Genomic DNA, 24,559 nt, shown 5'->3' with positions numbered 1-24,559 from the left:
TAATTAATACATTATGGCAACATAACAGCAACAGACATAAGAATACACAAAGTTAGTGAAGCAAATAATCAAATACAAGAAAGGTGCTTACAATAATTGAAGTTCAAAATATAGGCAAATTAAATACATACAGCGTATGAATAGATAAATAAATTGACACGTTATGGAAACATAGGAATGACACATAACAAAGAACACGAGGTTAATTTAACAGATAATTAGAAACAAATATATGCTCACAATACGCAAAGTATAAGTGTTATATAGACTATGTGACAAAAAAAATATAAAACAACTAAAGAGAAGGAGAAAAAAAAAGAAGGCAAAGGAAGATACTGAATAAAAATAAATAAAAGCAATCAATACTTTAGATAAATACAAAACATTGAAAACTGGAAAATAATTCTTTATACAATATAGACTCATAGTAATGAGTCTGTGGCCAGTAGTGTCGTTAGTAAATATTTCTTCGTATCTCTCTTGAATGTTAATGTTGTGCGGCAGGCTTTAATATGGGGGGGTAGTTTGTTCCAGTATTTAATGGCAGTAAAAAGAGCAGTAAACATTCCATAATTAGTGTTTATTCGAGGGAGTAAAAAATTGTTGTTAGCGGAAAATCTCGTATTGTTAGTGTTGGTAAGAGCAGGCCTATTAAATGTATCTAAAATGATTTCATGATTTAGTGTGCGGTATATTAGTAAAACCAATTTGAGCTGGAGCATGTAACGTAATGGTAGTATTTTTAGGGTACTGAAAATTAGTACTGCATGTGACATGTAACTGGAGATATTGATGATCCTCAAGGCTTGATTTTGTAAATGTTGCAGATGTATTATGTGCGAGCAATATGTGTTTCCCCAAACTGAGATGCAGTATTGCAAGTGACAATGAATAAATGCGTAATAAAGTGAAGTTCTTACGTTTTGTGGAAAATATGAACGTGTTAGAATTAGTACTCTTATTCCAAAGGCAATTTTTTTGACAGCATGTCAGCATGCAAGTTAAACTTAAGTTGGGGGTCCAGTTTGACGCCAAGGAAGACAACTTCATGTGCAGGTGAGAGAACATGAGTTTGTAAGACGAGTGGTGGCGCGGGCGCGATGACGCGTTTATGTGTATGAAAAAGCATAAACTGAGTTTTCGAAGGGTTGATGTGAAGTTTGTTAGTTGTGCACCACGCAGACAAGTTGCTTAGGTCGGAATTTAGTCGGTCTATTACGGTATTTATGCATTTGCTATTAGTAAATATAGTGGTGTCGTCAGCATACAGTATAGATGAAGTACTGGTTAAACAGTGAGGAAGATCGTTAATGTACACCAGGAATAGTAAAGGGCCTAAAAGCGAGCCTTGTGGGACACCCTTAGTGACTGATTTAGTACGTGATAGTGAACCTCCGAAATTTACAACTTGTGTTCTGTTAGTCAAATAACTGCGGATGAGCGTAAGAGCTGGGCCACGAATGCCCAGAGCTTCTAACTTGTAAGAAAGAATGTTATGACAGATGGTATCAAATGCTTTACTGAAGTCAACGAAAACTGAACCAACAATATGGCCGTTGTCAAGGGCATGTTTTATTTTGTCAGTGAATGATGTTATAGCTATTTCAGTTGAATGCCCTTTACGAAACCCGTGTTGCTCAGGCGAGAGAAGATTAAATTTGTGAAAGTAGTTTGTTAAGCGGTGTACAAGTAGTTTCTCAATAACTTTGCTAAAAAAAGATAGCATGCAGATAGGGCGATAGTTGATATTAATTCTTTGTCACCTTTTTTTAATATAGGAGTTATTTTACCGTGTTTTAATTCGTCGGGGAAAACGCCTGTTATGAACATGCAGTTAATAACGTGCGCGAGTACATCGGCGATATGAGATGATACTAATTTGATTTTAGATGGTTGCAAATCATCAAGGCCGGGACCTGTAGTTCGTAAACTAGCGATTGAATCTGATACTTCTTTGGGTGATGTAGGGAACAAGTAAAATGAATAAGGGGTTTGCCTGAGTACTGGCCGTGGTGTACTATCTGGTGAATGATCTTGTGTAGGACACAAGATCATCGCTTAATTTGTTTGCGCGACGCCCGATGCGGCATAACCAACGCGTTAATGCCGTCATAGACAGTGGAGGGGGGACGGCTGCGTGCACATGCTTAATTTATGCACAGGTGGCGCATCGTCTTGTTTTTTGTCACCTTTTCATTTTCCCATCCTCCCTGGTCGGGTGATTACCAGGGTGTCCCACACTGCTTGCTATCCGCCTTTTAGTATAGGCTTAGACATTTCTAATTATATTTAACGCCTCCTTTCAATGTATGGCGTATGGGGAACGGCAAAAGCGGGCGAGCACGTAGATTGTCTTGCTCCGGTGCACCTATTGTTATCGTGGACAATCGGACGTTTGTCACAGCACTCCAGATGCCAGTTATCAATCGCACACACAATGCGCTTAAACTGCGCATTCTATCCCTGTATTAGGAAATGGGTTTTCTGGCTATTAACACGTAGCCATATAATGCTACGTGTTAATAAAGATGCCGCAAAGTGTAAAGATGACACGCACGAAGTGTCATTCTAAAAAAATTGTCATAATAAACGGAAATGAAACAGAACAGAGACCAAAAAAGGATTCCGTGTAGAAGATCAAGAAGTTGCGGTCACTAACGAGCTATCAGTAAAGGGAAACGAAAGGAGACGAAACGAAGTCAAGGCGAGAAAACACAGAGACGTGACCAAGGAACACGTACGAGGTCCTAAATTTCTCTGCATTATCTCACTTTGACTCGGTCAGCAATCGCAGTTGCATCATCATGTTACCTGAAAAGACGAATGTAATGTTCCTTGATTCCTTGACTACATTCCGTGTAGAAGCCGACAGGTCGTCATCTTCGTTTTTTGACTGTTACACTACAACTTTGCGGGCGGCAGCCTCATTTATTTTCGCTAATGCTAAGTTATTGGTCAGACGATATATCACCGGAATATCTATTTCATAATTCCTTGTTTTGCCAAACGTGCCTCGGTAGTTGTGTTCGCCAAAGCCCCCAAGGTCATTCCCCCCTTTTACTTGCAAAATCGATCGCCAAAGAAACGAGAAAATAAACAAACATCAGGTTGATCTCGCTCAAACAGTTCAATCTGTTTGATCAGACAGCCCAGAAAACATGCCGTGACTAGGTGGCTCAGTCATTGTAGCGTTCATTTCGCTTCTTTGTAGGGGGTTGCGCGATCGATTCTTAGCCACGCTGGCCTCACTAGAGCCGGAGCCGAGTGAAAAACGCCCGCGCACAGATATTTAGTTGGACGTGCTTTAAATATTTCTTTCATATAATGCTTTTCATTACAGATAACTGCGTAAAGGCTCCCACAAGCCACTTGTTTTAGTTTCACTAACGTTTTGAACTTTAAGACTTTCAAAGATTCATGAAAAAGAAAACGAGAGGCAGTCCGCATTAGGGAATCTCTAATCAAAAGTTATTCTGTAAATCCTTATTTAAAATTTAGGCTGCCCGGCAGCCGACTTCGTAAAAATTGTAATTTATTTTTCGTTTTGGCTTTCTTGCCCATCACCGGCTAGCGCTGCTAAATAATAATTCGGTGTTTCGTCTGACAGTATACAACCCTGTATGTTAATAAGCCTACAGCCATAAAACGTAATTGGTGGGCCCCCCTGCCTAGTGTGTGACGGCGTTTAAGCGGCGCAAGAATTGAATTGCTTCGGAATTTAAGACAGACGATATTTGGAAGAAAGAGGTCGCCTTAATCGCCAGGTTACTCCATGTCATTGCTTTGTCAAGGGTGCGCCTGTTAATTGGAAGATGCATGGGAATACACATTAGGCATAAACAGAGTGCCTTCCCACGCAGCCTGTCAGGGCTGCTCCTGCGGCTGTTACGTCATCGCTTATTTTAGCGCTTACATTCCGCTATACGTAAAGAAAGCGATTGGGGTACTCGAGAACCAGCTGAGTTGCCCCTTCATCCATATTACTAACAAAAGGCATGAGTTAGATTTCCTAGGTATACTTTCCTAGGTATACAGAAGAAAGGAGACAGTGAAGTGCTCTTCTGTCCCCTTTTCACGAAATGTATTTCGCACCACAGTCAAGTATACCTAAGAAATCTCAAGACCAACTTTCCTAAGAAGAACTTCTTTTGGCATGAGTTAGAGTCGTGTCCTTCAAACGAGCATCGGATACGCTACACATTTCCGTCAGTGGCTGTCGTACCTTTTCCATTCCTTATTACGAAGTACCCACAAATAAGTGTACTCAACATCCATTTATTTGTCATATTAGTAGCATCTTAAAATAACCAGCACTCATTATAACCAACTACGATAAATGTGCATACCAGGAAAATGAACGCTGGAAAGGTGTAAAGTTGTTTCAGCAGCAACACACCATCTTCGTGCTGCGCTTCGCTGCAGCTTTTGCGCACTGTCTTCGTCCGTCTCTTTTAGTGGTCATATTCTATACATTGCCACTTCATCATTAAGATCAAACAACTACAGTTGTTTGATCTTGTATGATTATATACTTTTCTGGAAACACCAGCGCAGTCGGCACGTAAAACATTCGTCTATGCAGTCAATATGTGAGTGACCTATATCATATCGTCATTGCAAGTAAATGAAGTAATTGATTCCAGATATTGTGCTGTACTAGATGGTCCATTACATCACGAAAAATTAAAATGTCCGCTACAATTTCATGGTTGGTGAAAGAAACAACTTTATGGCATTCTGATACAAGAACCCTAGCAGTGACCAGCTCTATGATACAGAGGAGCACTTTCAATGTCATTTGGGACGCGGTACAGCCTTTTTTTTAAACAACGTTACTTGGCAGTACTGCCGGCAATATGGCGACGTATGACACTGTTCTTCGTTACCAGTAGAGTGTACTAGACTATGGTCGAGTGGGCCGAACGGCGCTCTGCCGGTGAGGCGCCGCGTGTGGAAAAATAGTGCGAGGGCGCTGCGAGCGAACTGGATTGGGGCGGAGACGCGCTCCGCGGCATATTCAACGTACTTTCGCTGCGGGCGCCGAGGCCGATTGCGCATAGTACGCTCTTAAATTAGCGCTTTATTTCAACTGCAACTTTATGTTTACACCATTTTGCCAAAAATATATATTTGAGGCAGAGATTATACAACGCGACGTCTTCAATTTTGCTGTCGTTGTCAAGCGCGTCGTCTGCTAGCGAGCGCGCGTTCGCTACGCGGACGCTGGCGCACGCCCAGTTTTTCTCGCAGAACCTCTGTGCAGTACATTTTTTTAATGGTTTAGTTGCTTCGGTGCGCCCATGACTCTTGACGACCGGTACCAAATGTAGCTTTAGCCAGGTGAACTGCTGTTTTTACCACTGTCCTCTAAAAGTAACTGGTATTTCCGCACCATGAAGGCTACGTAAGAAAATTTTATTACTGATATCGTGTCATTTTACACGCGCTTCTTGTTGGTGGATATTGATCAGGGACAATGATCGAAGAAAACAATATTAGAGTGAAATAAACCAGGTTTATTAACTGCGTGGCGCAAAGAATGACCAATGTATTTCTACGCAATTAAATCAAAAGGTATATATATATATATATATATAAGGGAAAAATAACAAATATTCGAAATGCAACAATTGAAAAAGTGAGAACTCCCGACCGGGAATAAGCGCACGTGTTTGCAGTAACAAACACACTTATTAGTGAATACTCGTAATAAAACTCTCATTCACAGAAATAATATTCAAAGCAGGCAAAACTGTATATATATATATATATATATATATATACAGGGTGTTTCAGCGAACACTTTCCAAAATTCTGAAAGGTTGCCTGTGGCGGAGAAGCACAATTCTAGTTCATGAGCTGGTCTACTCGAAGAGGCGGACATTACTTGCACAAAAAATTGAAATGCATAATCGACTAATTACCAAAAATTTACTAATTAAGTTTTTAACTAATTACCTGATGACCCATATTGCAATTTACAAATTCTAGCCGTGGAATTCGCAAGGCGGATCCCCTTCGAACGAATTCTCAGAATGGCACCAGTTTCGATATATTAATTCCCGAACTTTTCGGAGAAATGTATTGGCGTTCCAGTTAAGTTCTGAACAAAACGTCGATTTACGCATTGATGCACAAAACTAACTGGAACGCCAATGCATTTCTCCGCAAAGTTTGGGAATTAATATCTTGAAACTGGTGTTATCCTGATAATTAATTCCAAGTGGATCCGCTTTGCGAACTCCACGGCTACAATTTGTAAATTGCAATATCAGGTAATTAGTTAAAAACTGAATTAATAAATTTTTGGTAATTAGTCGATTATGCATTTCAATGTTTTGTGCAAGTAATGTCCACCTCTTCCAGTAGACCAGCTCATTAACTAGAATCGGGCTATCTGCCACAGGCAACCCTAAATAAATTTTGAAAGTGTTCGCTGAAACACCCTGTATATATATGCATGCGTGCGTGTGTGTGTGTGCGTTCGTGTGTGTGTGTGTGTTTGTGTGTGTGCAAGTGTTATTATTATACTGTACGACGCGGAATAGTCATTTCCGTTCGAATGTAACGCACAACAGCACTATTGAAATCTCAAAGGTGAGTGACTGCATGCAAGTGAGAACTGTTATTCCGAATAATTTTGCTGCCAGATAGTCGTGGCTGTTGCACAGAGGCGCAGTTCCTGAGAGAATTAACGGACGGCTGTCAATAAGTCCTGCTTAACAAGTTCCTAGCTCTCATTCAATACAAACGCCCCGTTTTGGGGCAGCCTGTAAATCTGCTAACTTGATTCATACAAGAATTTTTGACAGTCTCATCATGTTTGCAATCCATTAAAACTGAGTGCCCCATGTGGTACCACACTTATCTTCTTCAATGAACGCAACAGATCTGCACATATATATCTCTACGTGTATGCGAGACATGCCGTTTCCTTTAATTGTTTCATTATGGTCGTTATGACAGTGCACCGGATAACTGAATGCTACAGAGTTGAGCGGTCATACATTTGGGAACGGCATTACATTTACGCATGAAGTATAGGATAAGCGTAACATGTGTTTCTCGGAAATCAGACTCGAGAATAATTTATGTTGTTTACACCCCCAGAAATAAGCCGAAGAACGCAGCCACCTGCTTTTTTTATATATATATATAAGCAAATTATTGGGTTTTACGTGGCATAACCACGATATGATATGAGGCACCCGGTTTAGTTTTTGCCACCTGCATGGCGTTCTTTAACGCGCACCTAAATAGAAGTACACGAGTCTTTTCCATTTTGTTCCCATCGAATTCCGCGACCTGGATTGAACCCGCGAGCTCCAGAATTAGCAGCGCAACGCCGTATCCACGATATAGGCACTAATTAGGCTACCGCACAGGCTTTCTTTCTTTTTATTTTCTTTTTTGAAGTATCGACTGGGAAAAAAATTCCACGTACGGCTCACTGCCAAAGATTAGCAAATAGAATGGCTAACTAAAATCGTTTTCGGCGCTCAAGGTGCGACTGCAATAAATGACCCCGCACCAATTACTCCGCATTCTGTTACGCGAGAAATGCGGAAACTTGAATGGAATGTTGCACTGCAGTTTATTCTTTTTTTTAAATCTATACCATTGCTTCCAGTAAATCTGAGTACAAGACGCCGGATGGGGCAGATATGCTTTACTTCTTTGAAGCGGCAAGCAGGAACGTTACATATGTTGCTTCGTCTGCGTTTCGCAAGACCTACTGATAGAAAACTATATGCGCAACAATACACACGAGAGATGCATGTTGCTTGAAGAACGAGAAAAAAATTTTTTGTCCAAAGGGAACCGTACAATAACATAGAATGAAAGCCGACACTGCGGCCGCAAAGCACGCGCAATCACCGAGCGGCATTAGAAAATAATTAAAAAAATAAATAGGAGAAATTAAACGAATTTATTTTTAAGGCATAAATACATGTCATATGGAATTATGAACCCCATTTGATCGGTCTGAACGCAAATACCAGCGCGCGAAGTAGTACGAATGACCCTGCCGAGCAGTTCGCCAGCAGTTTCCAACGGCGCGACCTTGATGCGGCCCAATCCACTTCGACCGCAGCGCCGCCCCAGTATTTTTCCACGTCGGGCGCCTCACTGCAAAGCATGCGCCGCCCCAGCCGCTCGTCCCACTCGACCATATTCTAGTACACTCTAGTTACCAGGAAGCAGCATTTCCATTCAAGCTACGGTAGCAGTTGTTTCCCCTGCTGATACCTGGAACAAGTAACAATATGTGGCGTCTACGAACGTAGCCACCGTGCCTAGACAGATTTCGTGGACATGAAACAAGCCACGCACCCTTTCGAGCTGTTTCTCAGGCGTAGTGCCATCCGCGTTTGTGCCTCAGGAGAACAGCGGAACACTGCATTTCTTCCCCTTCGCTTGTTTCACGTCGCTTCGTGTTTCCAATTGTCTCGAGCACTGCGCCGCGAGCCGCCGTGTCCCGTGAGCTGTTGTAGCGGCAAGCGGTCGCGTTCATCGGATGCGCTGCACACTTTCCAAGGAATTCCCCAAGGGGCCTTGAAGGAAAACTGCTACTCCCCCGCAATACTTATTCATGCCTCTCGGTCTAGACTCAATTCGGAGATCTCGCATGATGTATTACAATGCTTGGCATCGGCCGCGGTAATATAGTTTTTCAAGAGCATACTGCTCAAGCGCATAATGTAGATGCTGCATTTGCATCACCTCCTCGATTGTTTCATTTTGTCATGTTACAGCTGTAGTTTAATTGTCTGAAAACCAACCAAAGGCTAAAGTATTGTACAACCTATTTATTGTATATAATCATATGTATAATTAACTAGCTAATGTTTCCCCGTAGTGTGTTCGCGCACATTTGAAACCAGTTATGTTTTAGTCGTTTTAGAATTCCACGGACCACTCAAGCTTTTATAACAAGTTCTATTCAGAGAACTTCACCCGAACGATTATTAGAAAAAATTGCGTGCGTAGATGTTGGTCCACTCACAGAACCCTGCGTGGTAAGAATTCATCCGGAGCCCTCCACTACGCGCCCGTCATAGCACCAGTGTTCTTTATACGCTAAACCCCGTGAATCAACCAATCATTGCACATGCGTTGTGTGTGTGTGTGTGTGTGTGTGTGTGTGTGTGTGTTGGGCGTGTCCTGGGTGTTTGCGTGCGAGAGTTTCCGGCTGTGTTACTGTAATGATATGTTCCTTTATTAACGATTGAAAAAGGCCATCAAATAACGCACAAAATCTTCTATCGACGTTGGCTACAAAATGTCCCAGTTTTGACCGAAAGGCGAAGCATCGATTGCAAAAGCAAATCAGTAGACAGCTATACGAAGTAAGGATGGGAGTTCTATCGGCCGTATAAACAGGTAAAGATTCGCCTACTACCTAAAGTAACAAGCATTATGTGGACAAGTGCACAAGCAAACATGAACACATCTCACTCGATAACCGCGGAAACTCGCTGTCAAAACGCTAGAGGATGGAAGCGCGGCGGAAGTAGCGAGCGAATTGACCTTCGTGCTGCCTCTCGCTTCGCGGTGAGAGAGCAGCGACAAAACAGCGCACACGAAGTTATCAGCACTATGCGTCCCCGTCGCAGATCGCTTTCACGAAAGAGCCCGCGCCATACACAGCCGCCGCCGGAGTAGAACGCCCCCTTTCTTGCTGACTCCCCTCCCCCGTTCCGCCTTGCGCGCGACGGAAGACGGTGCGTTCGCTCCCCGCTTTCCACCATTGCGCGGGCGAGATTGTGCCAACATCGTCGACTCACCCTCGCACGCTTTTGCTCGTACATACAGCATACGGGGCGCGGCAACGACGTTATCTCCCTTATACGGAACATCACGGCGACTGCAGAAATGCGCCCAGATTGTCCATGTAATTGCTATCGCAATAAAAGCATTTTCATCAAGGGAGTACGAAAATTCAAAACAAGTCACGGCCCCTTCAATTATACATTTCTTATATATGTTTCCCTCTATCCTCGTCATGACAACAGGGTGGTAATACTTTCTTGCTTACAACAGGACACAGTTCGTCGGCTTTGGTGCGGCCTGAGCCTAAGAGCTGTTTGTTGTCCCTCCCGCCCTCCCCCACCTTTAAAAAAAGAGATATCTCTGCGACGGGGATTTGCATTTCGCAAAACAAAATTAATCACCTGACTCGTCAGGTGATTAATTTCACTTTCGAAGTCCCAAAGCAAGAGACGCTTCAATTTTTAAACCTTTTAAAAGAATTTCGCCCGGATCATGTGTGCTGGAAATATGCACCAAACGCGGAGAAGCCCCATTAATATTTTATCTCGGCCCCTTCTAACATTGTCAAATGCAGAATTTTTGTATTGTGCATGGAAGCTCCTGTTTCCAAGCATTCTATAATCGCAGGAGGTGCTAGTGTTATTGACCAAGTATAAAGGTCAGAGTCAGAAGTGGTTTTATTTGGGCATTAAATGAATTACGAAATTTGTGTATACAGAAGGAGGTCCCATAGTCAGTGACTGAATCGGGACCTCCTACAGTAGTTAATGTAGAAAAATTAGGGCAGCAAACAGCGCTAGCGAAAACAAGCAATAAAATACCTCGCAGGCAAAACAAAGTATTCGAAAAAAAAGAAAAGCAGAAAAAGAAAACAACAGCAATAATTAGACAGAATAAGAAACAAAGGTAATTCAACAAATCCAAGCAGTTGTCGGATGGTTACAGGGCAAAAAGTAGTAAAAATAAACGAAAAAAAGAAAACAAAATTAACTCACATCTATTTTTAGCAATGTAAAACAACCTTTGATGAGATGCTTCATCGACAAAAGGTTGTGAACAGGTTGGTATGCTAGGGAGCGGGACAACAAATAGAAGTAAAAAGAAGTAACCACAATTACGCAGAATATGGCATTGATGTGACGAAAGTTTTCAGTTCTTCTTTTTTCAATTTGCCAATTGATTGAGAGATTTTGATTGCCAGTGGTATGTTATTGCCAGAGACGGATACCGGTGAAGTAGGCCGTTTGTTTGCAATAGTTAGTATAAACTAAAGTTAAAATAAAATAGTTATTTCGCGCAAACCTAGTCAAGTTAGTATTCACTAGGTTGGATTGAGGGATAATGAACAGAGGAAGCTGATTGCTGATTTGCTTGAACAACAATATACCTAGCTTGTATTTGAAAGTGTTATCAACCGTTAGGATGTTGTTGGCATGTAGGAGTGCTTTCGCGTCACTGTGATAAGGAATACGGGTAAGTATTCTAATGGATTGTTCTTCTTCTCTCTGGGGTTTTACGTGCCAAAACCAGTTCTGATTATGAGGCACGCCGTAATGGAGGTCTCCGGATTAATTTCTCTAATGAATTGATTTTGTATAGTTTCAAGGGAGATAAGGTGGCTGCTGTAGGTATTGCCCCAAGATGTGATACAGAAATTAATATGGGAATGAATAAAAGCGTAGTATAACGAAAGCAATGAAGGCTGAGAAAATATACCACGCGATTGAATTAAAACACGTATGCCGTAAGCCATTTTTCTTCGCAGGTAAGCAAGATGCGAGTCAAATTTCAAGTGACGGTCCAGTTTAATTCTCCAAAAAAGTACCCTGTTCTGCTTCAATTGCAAATTGATTTAGGAATACTGACGGAATATAATTATGTACACGTTGGTGAGAGTGAAAGACAACGAACTTTGTTTTAGTGAGCCAATTGGCAATTTATAATGGAAGCACCAAGCCGCCAAGCTTGCCAGGTCATTGCTTAGTTTATATGTAAGAGATTGGAGGCATTTATCAGTGTGAAACATTGTGGTGTAATCTGCATATAGTAAGCATTCTGAAGAAGTAAGACAAGTTGGCAGATCATTTATATAAATTATGAAAAAAGTGGGCCGAGAATAGAACCTTGGAGTACTCCTATATTTGTTACTTTAGGTCTAGATTTATAGCCTAACAGACTAACACGCTGACTTCTGTCGAGTAAGTAATTTTTTATTAATAAAACTTTGGGACAAGTTATACCTATTGCGTCAAGCTTCATAAAAAGAATGTGGTGGTTGATAGTGTCGAATGCTTTGCTGAGATCTATAAACACAGAACCTGCGTAGTGGCCCCCGTCAATTGCTTTCTTCAGCTTTTCGGTTAAAAATAACAAAGCGAGGTAAGTTGAATATGCTTCACGAAAACCAAATTGGGAAAGTGATAGAATCTGAAATTTATTGAGGTATTTGGTAAGGCGAATTTCAAGTAATTTTTTTATATTTTACTGAAAAAAGTTAGTATGCAAATGGGTCGATAGATGGATATTGGCGTGTAGTCACCTTTTTTTATAACAGGAACGACATTACCACTTTTTCTTTTACAGGAAAGATGCCCGATTTGAAAGCTAGGTTGATAATGGTTACGAAAATATCAGAAACAGCAAGCGCAATCATTTTTATGTGGGTGGGGTGAATACCATCAAGACCAGCACTTGTGGTTTTCAGGTTGCGCATGACATTATGAACTGCATGACATTATGAACATTATAATGAATATGAGCATATGAATAGCAGAGCGGGAGACAGGCGAAAGAAAGTTGTTGAGTTGGTCTGTTGAGAAGTATGTAAGCATAAGTGGATGGACTTAATTGCAACAGAGCGAAAATTTCAAAATAAATGTGATTTGTTAGCAGATTTTGAATATATCAGTTTCGCAAGTGATGCGGAGCACCTTGCTCTCCGTAGTCCTTCTGGTTTTGATTTAACAGTTGTCGGTCCATAAGAACTTCCAATCGTTCAACCTTTTTGGGGGAGAGTGCCTGAGAAAGGAATGCCTTGTTTACGGGTGTGAGGCAGGTCTTTAATGTAGACACGGCTGTTGCCGGCTCCAGACAATTCGATGTCTTCTAGGCACAGTTTAGTCTTCCGCACCTTGCTCACGAATTCGGCCTTTTTCGTCCGGGGGCAGAAGTGAGCAAGCATGATTCTTTGCGCCCACTTTCACGGTCGCAACACGGTGAACAACGTCAAGATCAGAGGGTTCCAGTTTGCAAGCAATCTTCTCACCTGTAGTCTGCATGATTGCTGCACAGTCTTCCCCTTCCGTTACCGGGATTCTCTTGATCACGACGTTGTTTACCCATGAATATTGCTCCATGTGCGCCCCTTTATGAGATAGCACCACATTTTGTGCCTTTAACGCCTTGTTCTCCCCAATCAGAGAGGCGTTATCCTGTTGCAAGCTTTCCACGAGGTCATTAATGTGCTCAGCGCTAGCTACCAGCTCATCCATTTGCTTTTTGATGTCAGACAAGTTCACGCAAGATAGCTATGCTATGACGATGAACCTATTAAGGATAGCGTCAACCAAATCATCAGGACACTCGTCGAGTCGGGCTTTAAGCTCAAGAACTTTTGGTCACCTCAGCAACAGTAGGCATTGCGCAGAATTCAGCAAAGCGGTACAGATACGCGCAACACGATTAGTCGCAGTAAGTGACAACCAAGCAATATGGCAGCAACGACAGTGCAACGAAAATGCAAAGAGAGCCTGTCAATTGCACCAATCTGCGCAGTAAGGAATCACGCGTAAGGCCAGGAACGATGCGCATAGATGAAGAAATACAGGCCGCCCAGAGTTTGCGATTGCGAAAACCTGCAAAAAGGTGGTAAAGTCGTTTAAGACAAGAGGCGATCGTGAGGACAAAGAAATGAATTCGAAAGATGAATTCGCCGTAACCCCGTATGTCCTCAGGTTGGTTGACTACTTGAAAAATGTGACATCCCGGTGGTGTTTTCAGCGACAAAGTGGATAGCATCTGTGGTAAAGTACCATATAAACCGGAATAAAACTCGAGATGTTTTCCTGAAGAAAAAAAGCAGGCTCGCATTATATAATGGTCTCTAATATATTGGGGGTTGTCCTCTGGCCGCCCACATCGTGCATGTTGGCGAACGCTTACCAAACACGGATCCATATGCAAACGTGGTTGCTGGCATTTTTTCTTTCGTTTTTATTGTTTCTGTGTCCTCCCGTGTGCACTGTTCCAGGTAACCTCGTGTATGATTTGTTTACCACGCAGAGACAGTTTTCAGCGGCGCTCAAGATAAAAGTCGTAGACTTCGCCGAAGCGAACGGCAACATGGCCACTCAACACCAGTTTGGCGTTTTCGAAAAAAAAAGTTGCAGTTTCGCGCGAAAGGCGATAGCAAATTAATAGAGAGCTCTACGCAGCAAGGATAGTAGTTTAATGGGCCGTATAAATTTGTCAACATTCGCTTACTAACTAAATAGGCAAGCACGGTGTCACACGCGCACAGGTGAATATGAACACATCTCGCTCGATGACCGCGGAAACTCGCTGTGGAAACGCCGGAGTGAGAAATCGCGCCAGCAGCAGCGGGCAAATTGACCTTCGCGCTGTCTCTCGTCTCGCTTCAACGCGAACTAAACGTCGAAAGCACAGCGCATATGAAGCTACTGGCCCTCGGCGCTTGTACTTTGTACCCGTCGCAGATCACTTTGAAGATAAGGCCCGCGCGGTCGCGCACTTCGCCCACGTCGCAGATCGCTTTCAAGAAACGGCACCCGCGATGTGAGCAGCAGCCGACGGAGCATAACGCACCCCCGATCCCTCTCTCTCTCTCCGTCACCTCGCCCCCGTGCCTCGCACGCGAAAGACCGCGCGCTTCCGGCCTGACTTCCTGCCTCGCGTGCGCTACATTCAGCCGCGATTCCCGGCTCACCCTTGTAGGCTTTCACTCGCACACACAGCGTCCGGTGCGCGGGGACGCTTTTATCGCTGTTGGACTTTATACAGAACCTCACGGCGACGGCAGAATTGCGCTTGGAGTATTCTTATAATTACTATAGCAAAAAAGCGTTCCTATATCGGCTGGCACGGAAAGAAAAAAACTGTCAGCGTGCAACCCACTCAAAACGTCATTACCGGTATGATATAGCGTTAACTTGATGCGAGCGAAGACGATACAGTGTGGAAGGCGGCCAGCGACATACGGTAGTCTTCTGACGACACTTCTGCAAGTTCAGATGAAAGAGACTGCAGGTCCGGTGGTGGAAGCGAGATGCCGTTGTAAAAATAAGCTCGTTTTGTCGTTTTCTTTTTTTTTTTCACTTCATGTAGGGGTCGACCTATATTCCGGCTTATACGGCAAAAATGCAGAAAGCCAGCAAGGGAAGAAGTTGCCGTACCATGTTAAGCACTGAAACCGTTTTATTTCGTACGTTACTAATGTAGTATATCGGGTGCCCCTGTCGTGTGGGAATGCGTAGGTTGGACAGACGGGCCGTTGCGTCATCCTTAGCTTAGGATAGCACCAGAGGACGGATAGCTAGGTATTCGCACTTGCCTGCCCACACTGCATGGTGTGGATGTATCTCAATGTCGGATAAAACTACTCTGCTAGATAAACATAAAGGGAAAAAGAAAAGAATTATACTCATCGCCTACCATATTAAAAAAAAGGGAGACCGTGATTGCGTCAGTGAACCTTCTGTGGCCCTCAGTGGTAAACAGTTCTTTTCTGGGTATGCACCAGGCCATAACGAAAGACCGCAAATCATTCAGTCATGTGCGTCAAAAAAAAGGGGGGGGGGGGATAGAAAGAAGAGAAAACAAGGAGAGTGCTAAAAGACTGAAAAAAAAATGTGAGCGAGAGGAAAGATGTGTTATTTGTGTAAGAATTGACAGCTCACGTGAGTAATGTATGTACAGAGGGCATATTAGAGTTTTCACATTTTCTGCCCTTACGGGGAGACGTGTACAAGCTTTTGGGTGGCTGTCGATCGCATTCTTTCTTACCTCGTTGGTGTTTCTCCGCTCGTCATGCGTGCATGCGCATTGTACGTTTCCGTTGCGCTGTTGGTAGCTGGACGCAGTTGCGAATTAACGCCAGTCCTGTTTACTTGCCTGTTTTCGTCTTACATGCCTCGCCTTATTTAATAAAATATGTTATAGGGTACCAAAACCATTCAACCACATCATTCGTAAAAATGTAATTAACCACATCCAAATGTCTACAAGTGGTATAGAGCAAAACTATGTATTGCCGTTGAGGGGATGATTGGCCCACCAAACATGAAAAGGAAAGCGTCTAGATCTGCGATGCCCAAAGAATGCTCAGCTCCTTAACAGCATGCGACAGCAGTGTAGCTGGGAGCGGCACTCGAACACCCCAGGGAAACGTTAGTGTCCGTTCACTGTTGTCTTATGCGATGGGCGTGCACGATGCGTCAAGTGTATACGCTCATCCCCATAATACGGGCAGCTGTCTCGTCGCTGCTAAATCTTGGGCTGTGTAGCTCGTCGCTCGTCTCAGATTTACGGGCTTTCCGCATCCAAGCGCTCTTGCTCCTCTGGCGCCAATTCCCAACCGCCCTCTCCATTTCGGTTTAACGCTATGGGGTTTACTCTCTTAGCTTGCAATGTATCTATCGTGCTTCTTTTGTGACGTCACTCCGCGTCGATACCGTGCAATTGTCAACATTACTGCGCACCCTCGTGACGTAGCCAGAATGAGGTAGCTGCCATAGGCGGCCTGTCTATTCTACATTCTAATAGGCAGGCCGCCGGCCACGCTTCAAGGTAAATATACCTGCTAGCGAAGCTTCCATAGAAGCCCATGAATTCAAAACATGGAGGTTCATCGGCGGTTCATGGGGCTTGGCGCCATCTGGGTGACGAGGGAACACTTCTAGCGGAAGAAAAAATAATGTCACGCCGTATCCATTAAAAACAGAAGTGACGTAATTTCGTTCTCGAAGGCACGAATTTTTTTTGGTGGCCTGCCATTAAAGTTGTATATTCAAATGCCCCGCTATTCAACTTGATGGGCGTTTCGAGCTCTCAACGCCGAAAGCTATGAAGCAAAAGGTCAGCCATACGGGTGTCGAAATCGCACCCCTGCACAGAACCCACTTTCTTTGGGGGCAGACGGAATCTTTGGGTGTAGGGTGCTGTTCCCATCGTCCAACGCCAAGCCCGTCGGCCAGCGCAGTCGCACGAAAACAGCTAAAGTAAACAATTATCTGGTGGTCGTAATTCCCTATTTTTGTCTGAACAGGTTAAGAAAGGATGAAACTGCCCTTTCCACCAAATTGAGACAAACGTCGGCAGGAAAAGCCACACAGCATGTGTGGGGGCCTATTCTAAAAGCTCAATTTTACGAGCGCGCCTTGCTGCAAACTTCAAGTGCTGCATTGCATTGGAAGTGATAGCGGTGTCAACACCCTCTCTTATGGCGGGCGCTGAAAAATGGTATTTATTGATAATAATAAAGTAAAATAGAGTTTTATTTTCTTTTCACGTCATGCATATATAAAACTGATTAGGAATTTTATTTTCGTTCAATGAATCTAACTGTCTCTCGTTTTACTTAACAAATGCTTTATTCTTTCCCAGTGTTTGCTTCCTCCTCACATAGTTGCGCTTCAGTCGCTGCTCCTAAAACCACCCTTTCTGATGTCGTTGACAATTTGTTCTGAACCGCTTTTCGCCCGAAGCTTCGTGACCCATTTGGATCGACCTTGCATGCTCTGCTTAGATATATTATTTTTTCATTTGCTGGTGGTTCCCTCCGACGTATTTAGATACGTCACGCACCCGTCACGGTGTCTCAGTGGCTATGGAATTGCGCTGCTGAGCTCGAGATCACGTGTTCGATCACGGCCGAGGAAGAGGCACTCTGATAGAGGCGGAATGTCAAAACGCTCGCGCGCCCTACATTGAGTACACGTTGGAGAAACGTATGTCATCAAAATTATTCCGCAGCGCCGCACGGCGGCGTCAAGTATAGCCAGATCGTAGTTTTAGCACCTGAAGAGTAGATATTTTAATTAAACGACACGTGGCGCAACGTGAAAAACCTTACCAGCCTTGGTGGCACTCTCAACAGAAAATGAGTCAGCATCTCTATCGTCCCGGCTGATATTCGGCGCGCAAGAAACGAGGAGTACCCAGGCTATAGAAAGTATCCCACTCAACCAAAGGCTGTCACACAGTATTCCGCGTCTTGTATGAAAACACTAAAGAAGGAGAACAGCGTGTTTAAACTTACATTTATTATACACTTCTGTTACAAACAAAGACGCTCAGTCTCCGTCACATCGATGTCGTTGAAATAAGTAACTATAGGTTCTGAGCGGCAATCAATCACAAATCGTTCATACCAGTGAATACATTCGGGAATCCTTTGGCTGTTTCACTCGATATGATTTCTTGTGTCAGGCTCCCGTCAAAGGCCCCCTCACAAATATTCCGACAATATTCTCCATCTAACGCGCAACGGAACACGATTTCGCAGGTTGGTCTGAGATTTCGTGTTCACAGCGAGCCGGAAAGAGCGAAAGCAACACAGCCCGTCAGAATAGGAACCACAGTGGAGACACGGCGTTGACAAAGACCGCTTGCAGCTTGCAAAGTTCCTTGTGCCCCCTCCCCTTTTTTTTTTCTTTTCTGTGCGTGGGGGACCTAGTATGTTCACTCGTCCCTTCTGTAGAAAAACCGGAATATGCAAACACCGAAAAGGCTGCGTTATAAGAATCGTCGGGGATGGACGAAACGGCAAGTTTTACTACTCTTTAGCATATCTAACAGCCGTTCTCCAAATATCCATATTCTTCGTTTCATTCCAAGGGCAAAAGTTTCAAAAGTGGGGACGAAAACCGGAGCATGTATTTGCATATAATTTGGCGAAGGCCATACCAGCGGCGGTATTTTAGTTCAGTTGCTGTGTTAAGCTACGCGTGAAGCATAGCACTGGTCTGAGAAGCCGTAGCGCTTCCAATGATAGTCAAGCTTTCTAGGCACAGTGCGAAAAGCAAGATGGTTTGTGTTGGCTTTTCGATACAAGTTAAAACTGCTTTTTTAATCCTTATTTTCAGAAATAACACTAGATGACACTAGCACAGCCGGTCGCATAAGTAGGCTCACGCAAAATTTGAGCAACTACAGCTCGTATTTTCTTTAGAGTCCAAAGGTAGCGCACAGCGTGCTATGCAAGGACAACTCTTATTACAGAATACATGACAATATGCAGCAAATCTCCGTAACAATGACAAGCACGAATTCAAAGCGAAAGTAATATACCTGGAAAATCAAAGTCAGGTGTCCATGGAGGCCATGGTAAAAAATGTATTTTTTACGATTTACTACTGGCGGATGGCCCATAGAAAGCAACGCGTCCCGATAAAGATTATATATACCTACACTCTCCGTAGACAACGTTTGAGTGCATCACTCGTGCCCGAGAGAAAGCTCAGGGCGGACATAATGAAAACCAATAATGACGCCGGCATGAAGGAAGATTACACATTGCGTAACCACGAGATGTTTTACTCTATGACTGGCAGATTGAGGACTCTTCATACTAACAAAAAAAAATCAGACATCTAACTGTGCTAGATTAAAAATTTTAAATGCCCCCTGAGCGTCCTTAAAATGCTTGAACTTGGAAGACTTGCCTGCCCCATGCCACCATACTTAAACATATGAATTAAAGCGAACGCGAGAGTTCCGCACTGCACGAGAAATATACCGACGTTTCGCACAATTTGGTGCGGATGGATTAAAAATACGAGAATGTAAGGAAACGAGTTACTGAGCAACAGCGAGAGGAGTGCGAATACGCTTACCAACATTTGCGTAAGCTAATACTGCTGAACTTGCTGTTATTCGAAACGGAGATAACAAATCTTCAGATTTCTGTCGGAAAAAAAGCTGTGCGCAGCATTACATTTAGTGACTTTTGTCGCTAGCGAAAGAAACCAGTTGGTAATATCAGTAAGATTAGTAATACCTTTGCTGCAGACGTACTGCTTGACATGTTGTTGCGTGACTCTTGTAACAAATAAATGTTGTAGCCGTTTTCACTAGCTCGAGTAAACTGTTATTCGCCTAGGCTTACCAGTCAGGCGCACAAATTGTAATATCAAATAATATTAATGCTTTTCTGAGAATAGGCCTATTCCTATCCTATCCTAAAAACATGGATGGTCACAGACTTATGCCTCTAGTAAGCATGACAACTTTCACAGAAAATTGCAGTTACAAAACACGTACGTGCGTATCATGCGCTCGCATTGTAATAAATAATGGCTGTCAGACATCGCTGTATCCGTGTCTGTGAAGAGCTTCCGCCACATTGGTCTAACTCTATCCCACTTAGGTGCTGTTTGATGCTACAATCATGTTCTAGTGACGATCAAACCACAGAATGTGCCATTCAATGCCCAATGAACCATATGATCTGGCGTGGCAGGAATATGGTTGCACAACGGAAACTCAAACTATATAGTCTTCATGATTTGTATTTATCTGACTATTCAAACATCGTAGTAACAAATTTATCATACAATACCACACTTATCGACAGACCCAGCTGGAGCGCGCTGTTGTATACAAACGATTTCGCTTTGCCCGTATCCGGTGTGGTTCCAGAAGTTGGTGCACGCAGCAAGTTGAACGTTCGTCCGTCGTCACTATTATTTTAGGGGTGACAATTGTTGCAGTTTCACCCGAAAGACGAAGCATCAATTGCGATAGCAAATTAGTAGAGAGCTAGACGGAGTAAGGATAGTAGATTTATCAGCTGTATAAACTTGGACATGCAGCAGCACCAGCAACGCGCAGAACTGTTGTCGGCGCCGTCGACGTTTTGCCCGCGTTCGCACTGAACGCCCGCGGCGTTTTTATATAAATATGCATTTGGTGCCGCAGCTAAACGTTCGCCTCCCCTTCCTCTCTCCCTCCCGTCCCCCCACAGTCTTTCGCGCGACGGAAAAAGTTGCGTTTGCTCTCTATATATGGAAAGGAGGAAAGAGACGCTTAATTCTGAAGCCCTTCAGGGAGCACGGCGCAGAACGCGCGTTTGCTCTCCGACGTGCGTTCGCTCCCCGTGAAAACGCGCGTCCCTCGCAACCTTTCACTCGCACATACAGCGTCCGGAGCGCGGCGACAATTTCATCGCCGTTGACGTCACACGGAACCTCACGGCGACGGCAGAAATCCGCTTTGGAGTGTCCATATAAATGCTATCGCAATAAAACTAATACGCCATATCAGTACAGACGGTTTTCGCGGGAAGTGAGTACAAAATATCCAAATTGTAAATTTTGAACTGCATAAGGCATACAAGTAAGGTTGAAGGACGATAACAATCAGTCTAAGCTAGTAATTCCATACCTCCAAGCTGACAGCGTTTAAACTCTTCCCGCTGCATTGCAGAGCTGGTAATCGGATTTCACTCCTTACATAGCTAATTCGCAACGAAATTCCTACAGTGGCATACCCGAACCCTACCGGTGCATTGACATGCAAATCGCAAAAAGCGTTTCGGGAAACTTTGCTCTGCAGAGAGGAGCAGCAGGAAAGAAGTATTTGAGTCGTCAAAAAGAAAAAGAAGAAGAAGAAGAAGAGAACGTAAGGCAAGCGGCGGACGCACAACGTTGTGAACGCGCCGTAGGAACTTTTGTCGAACTGAAATAAAGAAAAGTGCTCGAATCGTGCTCTGCTATGTGCCATCGGAAGGCGCGTCGGTACACACTGCAAGATTGAGGCACGAATGACAAGGTCCAAGAATGAGCATTCGAACCTGGAATCCTTGGATCCGGAAGCCGACCCCTGCTGCTGTTGCTGATGTTGCTGGTGTTGCTGCTGTTGCTGGTGGCGGTAGAACTTGGACATGAGCTTGTCCCAGGGGCCACCGAGGCCCCCGGCGCCGGGCATCCCGCGTAACATTTTGGAGGCGAGGGCGCGCACCACCGTCCTCAGCCAGCGGCAGAGGCCGCCGCGCAGAGCCGTAGCCTCGCCTCCTCGAGCACCGGCCGACGCCCGACGCGCAGACGTTGTCGCCGGCACCGCTCAGGGCTCACAGCCGCGCGACACGGACACCGTCGACCGACGGACACGAACACAGCACCGACGGCGGGCACGTATCCCACCGAAACACCAACAGCCGCTGGCGGCACGTTACGGGGCTCGGCGCACAGTTGTAAATACGCGCGCCCAGCGTGGGGCGTGCTGGACAAACTGGCAGTTAGACGCACGAATTCCGTTTGATTCCAATAAAAGGACGATGCTCAGAGTAGTGGAAGAGCCTTTTAAAACGCTGCCTTGTGGTTTGCGTACAGTTTACGCCATGAATTAGCCGGAGTTGCCATGTTTTCAAGTTGAAATTTAAGCTGGAGAAACGGCAACGAACTATCACTACGGCAGGCTCGGTTAAGAAATTGAAGCCCGTGTAGCTGACAGGCAGAAGCGCATAACATAGTTGGCGTTTAGAAGCGAATACACAGCGAAATAGATGAAAACGCGGCAGAGCAGAATTGCTGTGATTAGCTTCAACGTTGAACTTCGTCGACGTTCTTATCGGTGAACACAGCACGATCACTCACTGCACAAGTGGCCCGCAGTTTATTCCCGGAAGCACTCGGGGAAACAAGTGGGCCGCTGACGTATACCCGTCGGGGAAGCTCGAATCCTGGGCGCGCACCTCTCTCCGAGGATGGAAGACGCTGTTGTAACCGCTCCCGTTTCTGCCTAAGGTTGAGGACGTAGCTCGTAGCGGTGTTCTAGACGACCTTCCCGAGTTGCCGCGAATGCAGCGGCCGCAATCCGGTGCCGCTTACGCCGGCATCGCATGCTGGTGCCGCGCGCTACCGACGACGACGACGATCCCGGGCGAACTTGGAGTGGCTCATTTTGCCGGTGTCAACGGCGCAGCGGCAACATCGCCGGAACACACGCCAACGCTGGCAACATCAAGCAGCTGACGACGTGCGCGCTCAGTGGCCTCCATCGCGCTGGCAGCGACCCCAGTCGTGGTGTCGGAGTCACTGCAGCAGCGGACGAGAATGCGACGCTGAAAGCGAGGAGCAGACGATCCTTCGGGTCCTCAAATGATAGATACAAGCGGTTAAACAACAGCGAGCGGCGCATTTGCGCACAGGTCAGTTGCAGGGTGCCACGCCGCTGTTCTAATGACTTTGTTTAGCGTGTCCCTCTCGCGACGCGGCCCAACGTCGTCCGTCACGATACGCCAGGCGCGGCGGTGCCGAAGACTCGCGTAGCCGCGCGCGAGACGGGCTGGATGGGACGCGCGAAAGCGTGCCGCCGTACCGGCGGGGGCCTGCCAAAAATGGCGCCGTTTCCCAGAGCTAGCAGACGACCCACGTTGCAGAACTCCGCGCTAGATGGCGCAGAAGTCGCCGCGGCCACTACTGGCGCTCGGGACGTAGGTGGGGAGGGGGAGGGTTCCAGCCGCGGCCGGGTCGACCGGCTGGAGGAGGAGCGGCAGCCCAGCGCAAATTCCGTCACTCTCGACGTTAGCGACGCTGAATAGGGCACCGCGGTCGAGACACGAAATAGAACAATGTGCACTCCTAGCAAGCTCGAGCGGCGGCTCCACGGCACTGCGACACGGCCGAACAGAGAAGCCAGCTTCGCAAAGTCTTTGGGGGATAACGAAAATGAGCCGAACGAGGCGGAGAGCTTGACGGTCAGCTAGCTGTTCAATGCGGCAGTTTGTCAGCGCCTTCACGCGAGAAATAAAACTGCTGCCATGACGCGGTGGCGTTTCGATGCCGAAGGACGGGAGACTGGGAGAGCGCTTGCGAGGTGCTGAAATGAGAGGGCGAAAGTGAATAACGGTTCTGTTTGACGCACGAGGCTGTTGCAGGAGGGAAGACGAATACACGAAGCGAAGCCGGACCGCAAGATTCGCACGAATGCGGCGCTACCGTATCGCTAGGCCGTGCGCAGCCCCATCTCGTTTACGCATATTCGCGCCGCCGCCGGGGCCGAGCGGTGATTTGTAGCACGCTTGACCGCGCGCCGCGCTCTGCTCGAATAAACATCTGCGCAGCGAGCATTAGACGTGGTCGTGGGAGAAGGTGCGAGCTCGCGGCATAATATCACGCTTGTGTATGAAAATAAAAAAACAAGTAATCCGTCTAAACAAGATGGTTGGCATGTGACCCCTTTGGGATCTGAGGAGGTACGGAAATGCAGGCCATACGTACCACTTCATCAGCAATATCGTTGGCAGCGGGCGTATGAAGCTATTTTCATGGCTATATCACGACGCGCGTTATTTTATTCTCCGATTGATCAGAGGTTTAATTACGTTTGCATCGGCACGATTGTCGAAATTTACACATCACATACAATCACATAAACGACGTTATTTTCTGATGTTACTTCTTTGTTTGCCATATAAGAGAAATATTCGCGAATAGTAAATTTCGTAATTCCCCTCACGTCATCGATCGTCTTTATCGGCGATCATCGTTCACCTATTCATGCTCAATGCAGGAAGAAGGCCTCTCTCGGCCATCTACGATTTCCCCTGTCTTACGTCAGCTAACTTAATCCATTGCTCGCAAATTTGCAAAAGTAAACCCGTAGCGGTTGCCTATGTTGCTCCGTGATACAACGAGTGGATGGCCATTTTCCCTTTCGTGAACCCGAAACTTTGATGTGGTTGACGTAGCGCACTTTCCAAGTCGCGAACATTGCATTTCCATTTATTGCATGTGAAATACGCGACACCAGCTGGACAACACCAACT

General features: G+C 45.2%; 1 protein-coding gene across 1 annotated transcript in view; it reads right to left on the bottom strand.

The window, feature by feature from the left end:
- Positions 1-23,107, bottom strand: part of LOC119449188 (uncharacterized) — a 56,041-nt gene extending 32,934 nt beyond the window's left edge. Inside the window, exon 1 of the mRNA XM_037712370.2 lies at positions 21,584-23,107. Within this exon, the coding sequence (XP_037568298.1) occupies positions 21,584-21,729 (146 nt within the window). The 5' untranslated portion in view covers positions 21,730-23,107. The remainder of the gene's footprint in view (positions 1-21,583) is intronic.
- Positions 23,108-24,559: the final 1,452 nt, after the last annotated feature.

The sequence above is a fragment of the Dermacentor silvarum genome, chromosome 4 (assembly GCF_013339745.2).
Source record: "Dermacentor silvarum isolate Dsil-2018 chromosome 4, BIME_Dsil_1.4, whole genome shotgun sequence".
NCBI lineage: Eukaryota > Metazoa > Arthropoda > Arachnida > Ixodida > Ixodidae > Dermacentor > Dermacentor silvarum.
This window is presented reverse-complemented; position numbering and strand designations above follow the sequence as displayed.